This window comes from Anopheles cruzii, chromosome 3 (assembly GCF_943734635.1).
Source record: "Anopheles cruzii chromosome 3, idAnoCruzAS_RS32_06, whole genome shotgun sequence".
In the NCBI taxonomy this organism is placed as follows: Eukaryota; Metazoa; Arthropoda; class Insecta; order Diptera; family Culicidae; genus Anopheles; species Anopheles cruzii.
This window is the reverse complement of record NC_069145.1, coordinates 41,866,565-41,873,958: the sequence shown is the minus strand read 5'-3', so window position 1 is coordinate 41,873,958 and position 7,394 is coordinate 41,866,565. Positions and strand designations below refer to the sequence as shown.

Sequence of the window (7,394 nt, the reverse complement as noted above, 5' to 3'; positions counted from 1 at the left end):
AAATGTCGAGCATCTTTTGGAATCCAGCTTTGCCGAAATGAATTAAAACAGGTTTGTGGTCTATCTTTATCTCCTGGGCGAACAACTTCGATTGTTTCTGTGATTTTACCGACATTTCCGACGCCGGACCTGCCTGTGCGAGGCGCTTCTTAATCATAAAAGAATGCCTGAACGAATTCAACAAAACCACAATTGCGTGTAATTAACTGCTCCAATTTCCACGCAATTAACTGCTCCAACTGAAACAATTCACAATTTCTCCGCCCAGCCATCCTCCGACAATATAATGGATTTCTTTTTCACCAACCTAATCTAAGTTTGTTGGGCTGATGGATCCACCAAAACTGGGACATAATTACGTTTCCTGGGCGATATCGCACTGTACCCTTTTACAAATCTTTAACTTACAATGAAAATGATTTAGTTCGTCGTTTATTTAAAAGAAATCAATTTGTCTGTTCAAATTTAGCTAAGCACAAATAAAACACTCGCTTCCAACATTTGGTGTCAACCCTGCGCTTTCGTATAACAGTTATTCCATTCTGTGCTACAGTGACAACATTCATGAAAAGTTTCTGGCTAAACTTCGTCAACAATTTGTTGTGTTATGTTTCGTCATCTTGTGTTTATTCGTCTATCTAAACTAATACAATAAATCGAAAATATATACATTTTATTAGCTTGCTATAATATTCACTATCAGACTCATAAACAATTCGCCCAACACCAATTTAGCTTTCTTGCTTCTAGACACTTTTCGTGCAGCACTTTGTTTACTTCCCATCTTTATCGCGACACGGGCAAAATGTCAAATTAAAGATGAGCCGAACGAACTAGTAAAGATTCAGCTAACTAGCTCTATTTTAGTAAACTAACTATTTAGTAAACTAGCTCGGTTCAGTTTAATCTCACCTTTATGCGATTACTTTTCTTCAGAAGGATGTCGTTTGTAGATCTTGCGTGTAAGTACATCCGAAATAGGTGCAGTTGTTCTACGAAATAAATGCCGTTTTATATTTTCGTCGATAAACAGCACTCCGCATAAAGTACAAGTCAGAGAAAGAGATCTTTCTAGAATCCAGCATCGAACGAAAGGAACCGATAAGCCTGTTCCGGAAATGGATGCAAGAGGCATGCGACACTCCAGAAATTATTGAACCGAACGCGATGTGCTTGGCAACAGCAACAAAGTAAGTCAGTGCGATAAAATAATCTCGACCGTCATATTTTTTTACGTTGCCGGCGTTTTACTGATAACGGGCTTCTCTCGCTCCAACACACAGAGATGCTGTTCCTTCGGCCCGGTTTGTTCTGCTCAAAGACGTGACCGACGAAGGGTTTACGTTCTTCACTAACTACGAAAGCCGTAAAGCGGATGAGCTAACAGAGAACTCCAGCGTAGCCTTGGCATTCTACTGGCTTCCGCTTAGACGTTCGGTGAGAATCGAAGGAACAGCGGAACGTGTTTCGCGGGATGCCTCAGAGACATATTTCCACACACGTCCCCGCGCTAGCCAGATCGGTGCGGTGGCCAGTCCGCAGAGCAAACCGATCCCGAACCGTGAATTTCTCGACAAGAAAGAGAGAGCGCTCAAGGAAGAACTGGGTCCAGATGCAGAAGTGCCGCTACCCAACTGGGGCGGTTATTTAGTGCGCCCGAAGGCGATAGAATTTTGGCAGGGCCAAACAAACCGTCTGCACGATCGCATTCGTTTCCGAAAGGCCCTCAAAGTAGATGAACGCGTCGATGGTGTGCTGCTTCATCAAGGAGAAAGTGATTGGGTTTACGAACGTTTGGCACCGTAACCGTGCTTACCGTGTGTATGGCGACGGCATACAAAGTCTTCCATCTGTTGCAGATATTTCGGATAGAATATTAAAATAGTAACACTCTTGGCCTATAACCTAGTCTTTATTTAACCAGCTTATCTTGAAGCTTATCAGTGTCAGAGAAAAGAAAGTCTTGTTCACCATATGTTATTGCAATAAAAGTTTAAAGTTTATATGGATCCCATTTGGGCTGGATTGCAATATTGATTGTGGAGAAAACAATGCCATTGAATGCGGTCGGCCGCTAGGCTTCTATTTGTTTTAGGTGCTTCGTAGTCAAGATTTACAAGTCTTTTTGTTGTTATCAGTTTAGAAAACATAGGATACTGTAATCGACGAATTTGTTCTTAACTTTGTGGTCACGTCGATCACACTTTCTGGCCCATGAGATTTCGTGAACAAAGTTATTATTAATGAGTAAAAATACCGAAATTGAAAAAAGAACTATTATGGCTGCATTAATTTCATGGACAGTTTGTAGAACATATTTTTTTTAATTTGAAATGCACATATTATGGTTTGGAATGGGATATCTTTACGTTTAGCTATATCGTCCCGGCGAACCGTGAAAGAAATATTTGTTTTATTATTTCTCATTTTGTTAGTAACAATATTGTTATGCTTCAAATGCTATCATTTAATATTTAATAAATTACCTTGCGCAACTGATACTCAGTTTGTGCTTTAAAGGAATGCTTTTGACATCGAAAATATAAAAAAGCATCTATAATAATGGGTGCATTAGGGCAAAATTTTGAGCTGTTGAACATATTTTATCATATATGTATTATAGGAAATATAAATTGAAATGAAAGGCATCAATCGTTCAATGATATCGGTAGAAAATTTTTCTTTGTCTTAACCGTAAACATTCACTTTCTCGGATATTGAAATCCGGCATATGTTGAACCATCAATGATTTCATTTAGTCACAACATTAGAAACAAAATCCAATGTCCTGATAGTGACTCATATCCGCTCCGTTGGAGAGTCTTCAATGAAACGTGAATTGCTGCTGTGACTTTAAATTTTTTTCCAAAATACAGTGGGTAATTGACTGCATGAATCCACCGGAATTTAGTGGACCAGAAATGCAGGGTTCGACAAACAAAAACAAATGCCCTATCGTATCTGTGTCTAACCAAACAGTCTTCTTGATATTGGGAGCTCCATGATCCATGACTCTTGCGGAGGACGAAACTTTCATAGAGCAGGAATGTTACGTTGGTTCTTTCAGGGTGTGTTGCGTACATATTTTGTATGTTGTTTTTCCGTGATTCAAGAATAATTGTCAACCGTTTATGCTACACATTTGCCATTGCATAACAATATGCTTCCAGCGACTGAATTTTCCCACTCTGCTCTTGGTTAACATGAAATGTTCATATTCGTGTAATGTAATACCCGTAGTATTCGACTGCGTTATGTTTGCTTTTACATTGAGACAAATTAGAAAACACGAAAAACATTAACACAGAGCATTGAAGCATTGGTAAGGTTGCCTTCTGCACTTCTGCACACCACTTAATAGGGGACAGTTTCCTGTACATTCATTAGGATAGCACAGCTCGGGGAAGCTAAACAATACTAAAGCCTTTGGGTCTGTTTCCTCGCTCGCTATCGGTTTGGTCCTCGGTGAGTGCGATCGTGGAATCCATTAAATTCATACTTCTCGCATGAACAGCACAGCTGGTGCGGAGGCTGTCGAATTTATGAGCGAAAAAGAATCACGTCACAAGAAGCTAACTGAAGTTCAATCACAGGGAAGCTAATTTAAATGCAGAGGGAACTAGAGAAGAAATAAATACGGCCCGGTCCGTTCTACTAAAAAAAAAAAAAAAAAAAACTAGAGAAGAATTCAGTTCAGCTTTGCATCACCTCACAATTAATGAGAGATATCTGTTTTGCTTGACAACAGCTTAACTTTCTACTATTGTTTATACACATTTAAACAAAACACTGAACCACTAATTTCTGAGGAACGGGTTTCATAAACAGGAGGGACTTACACTATCAACGTACATCAAACAGGTATGATAAAGAAACTACGATTTTGTTCTCCCACTTCGTTCGCCACATTTTGTCTCTACAGCTAGGATGGTACAATTAATGCCTCCAGGGCCACTTAGAAGTGATGCAGCTAGTTTGCGTCAGGAATTACATTCAAATTTTGCCACGACCCTTCACTAAACATGTTCTACGATTACTTTACCTCTTATATTACATCTATACTATCGAAAGCAACATTCAAACACGGAATCACCATTACGGAAACTAATGCTCATAAATATCGTTAATCGTGTGTAGACGAAAGTACGTCAGCGTGTTAGATGATAACGTTACCATATAGGCATTCAATTTTACAAGCAACTGAGAGTACAGTACACTCGAGGGGCACAGTGCGCCTGTCCAATTGGGACAAATCAAACCCGAACCCGAGCTAGAGCGATGGTTGGGTTGAAAAAAGCAGAAATTGCTGAAAATAGCTTACAGAGCCTGGGATGTGCTCTGGGATCTTTTCTTTTTCCCTTTCTCGCTAGTCTAACAGTAAACGATCCAAAATATGCTTCATCTCCACGAATTGTTACGAATACAGCCTACAGCATCCGATTAGAGTATCAACACAACGATATAATCATTTGGTTTTATTGTTATCGATGGCCACTATGGTATAAGAGTCAGGCAACGCAAACTGCGGTTTAAAACCGCGAATAGATAGTTGCCATTCAGTTTTTGCACTTGCCTTGTGTTGTTAGCCCGGTTGCGCTACACGTGCCAAGATGCCGGCCAAGCTAGGCCAATATTTAAGTTTACCATAATCGAATCTTACCCTTAACGTACCAACATAATTGATTGTTCTTGCTTTCCGCTGTTTGCCATTCCGTTGTTACCTCTATCGCTTCCGAACTACTGGAGGCAAGTTTAACGACTACAGGAAGGTGGCCAACAGTGGGTGGGTTCCTCTCTGCGCGAGATAAACGTGGAGTTTAGTTAAAGATCGTGCGCTATGTACGTGGGTGAGTAACAGGAGCACTAACAGTTACGCTAAATCTAACCAACTTATTCGAAACAGTCAATGATCAACATTTATCCGTCTCTTTGCTAACAAACCATGAGCGGTGATTTATGCTGGGCTTCCCTATAGTAGTTGCCCCCTTTATTCAGTTTAGTTTAAACGCATTTTGATTTTTCTTAACTTTTTAGTGCATAATTGAGACCCCATACTCTAGAGTTATCGTTGCGAGCCAAAAAAATTCATTTACATCCCGGGCCATAAAGGTGGCTGCCGCCATACGCCACACACTCTTTCCTATCGCGCTATAAAGTTTAATCGTATTATAAAGATAGTGTAGTTTCCACAGCGGGAAGTCTTGTGTGCATCTCGCGCAGGAGATTAAAAGTTTAGAAAAAAAGGCGTCCTTCTGATTTCACTACCCATCTTTCGGTCAGCCTTAGAGGCCTCGATTTTTGAAGAGTCTAAACTGAAACGCGTTCAGTTTATGATATATCTCACAGAGTTCTCATTGGTTACGGTTTCGTTTTCTTCACCACTTGGTTCAGGTGTGCCTTGAGAGAACAACACAAACACACACACACACACACGCACTACGTCTAGGAATGATCACTTAACAGCTCGCTACTTAATAAGGATTTTGAATTTAGAACGTGGTTTTGCAGTGTCCTTGTTTTTATCGGCTATGCTACATTTACTTTAATTGTCGAGTACACATACAACGATTGTCTTTTCGAATGGAAAACATCCCGATTGCGGAAAGCGTATTTTAGTTTCAATTGAGATTTATGCTTGATAATAAAGTCGTTGGTATTACTTTGCTTCGACACACGTTGCGGCTTACCGTAGAAATCCATATCGTTTTAGTTACGTTTCGATTTATGTGTTTTAATTTGTTTTACTGGGCCATTGTTCTCCGACTAACATTTGTGGGGCTCTTCCCGTCCACTTCGGGCTCTTCCCGCAAATGGATTCTAAACTATTCTCTGAACATAGCCACGCGGTTAATGAATTGATTGATTGAAAAACGATGCCAACGGTTGGCAAGCCGACCACTCTTCTGCTGCCGTTCCGCGGTGATAATGTTTGACTTGTTCCATTCCAACGTTTACCAACCGTTGTTTATATCTAATCAGTTGTTGGATCGAAGTAAAAAGTATCATTTTATGTAACAAACGTTATATTTATGTATATTATATATAGCTGTTTGCTCTGGCTCAGGGCCATTCGGCTCCGGTAAGTTTGTTTCGTTTTGGTTTTATTCGTTTTTACGTCTTGTATATAGTATATTCTAATGTATGTATGCATAAGATGTAGCATATTCATATATGTATTTATGTATAGTTGTATATTTATTCGTGTAAAATGTATAAGTAGCATGCTTTGTTCTGTTTTAATTTGCATTCGATGAGATAGTTTTACGCCTTTTCCCGTTCCGTGTCCTCGTTTACTCTCAGGGTTTCCCCGTATTACTTATGCTACTTTCTATTTACCTAGCAATAGTCGCTTCCTTACATAGCTCCCATTCTGTTTGCTGGTGCCGCGATCAACGCAGCACTCATCACACCAATGCACACACACACACGCACATACACACACACACATACGTTGAACATCCAACAGTACTGAACAGGAACACAAAAGGCGTTAGCAGGGTGTTCGGGGAGAGATCAATAGAACGAGAACCGCCAGCTGCGCGGGTTCTTGTCGGTCGCTGTTCCTAGTGTTTGTCACATTCCGTGTTCGAGTGTCCGGACGAGGACGAGGAACGCTTCTCATTGCCGGTCGGAGTGGTCGAGAAGAATTGCTTGTTCTGTTTTCTCAGCAATGCACTCCTGGACAATTGGTTCTATCCGTTGCAGCCAGATCGCTCGGGTCGGCCGCACATACCCGGTACTACAATCTATGCACCGCGTCAAGCGACAATCAAAGGGTGGAAACTGAAACACACAAAAGACGTCGCTCGCCGCTCACTAAACTATACGATGTGTATAAGGATTACGTTTAGGAGATCTTAGAGAGATAATGCAATGTAAAGTAGGGCGTTGCTGGGCGTCGCTTATTTCTAGTAGTGGTTTTGATAACTTCATGCCCTGCCTTTCAGCTGCCCGATGCCTAGCTGGACGCCGGCTTTTCACGACTATTGCTTCCGGCCCCCCCGGCCCGGTGCGTGAGATGATAAATTGCGGGCAGGATTGCTTTTCTCGGTACGCTACGCTGTCCGCTGTCAGTTGCCCAGCGGTCGCTTAGCACCTTCACTCCAACTACCTTGGGAAGGGATTCTGGTCTGGTCCTTGAACACTGGTACACACTACAACAGCTGGCTGGCTTCTACCACAGTCGTACCCTAGTTTAGTTAGTTACTTCGTAAGTGAACACGGCAGGTTCCGTGTTCTTCTCTCGCTTCTCGCTAAATACGACAGATAACAAAGTCTTTCAGTTGCTTTTTTTTGTCGAAAAAGTATCAACAGCTTATGCTAGCCTTATTCGGTTGCAGAGGTTGCACCCGTGTTCTACGGAGAAGTTGCTTGAACGTTAGAATTGGGTAGAT

General features: G+C 41.2%; 1 protein-coding gene across 1 annotated transcript; it reads left to right on the top strand.

Annotated features, from left to right (window-relative positions):
- The first annotated feature begins 823 nt into the window (after window positions 1–823).
- On the top strand, window positions 824–2,296 carry LOC128272106 (pyridoxine/pyridoxamine 5'-phosphate oxidase-like). Its single transcript, XM_053009840.1, has 3 exons — window positions 824–962; window positions 1,034–1,190; window positions 1,284–2,296. Exons 1-3 carry the CDS (start codon window positions 917–919, stop codon window positions 1,804–1,806), a joined length of 726 nt encoding a protein of 241 aa, XP_052865800.1. The 5' UTR covers window positions 824–916; the 3' UTR covers window positions 1,807–2,296.
- Window positions 2,297–7,394: the final 5,098 nt, after the last annotated feature.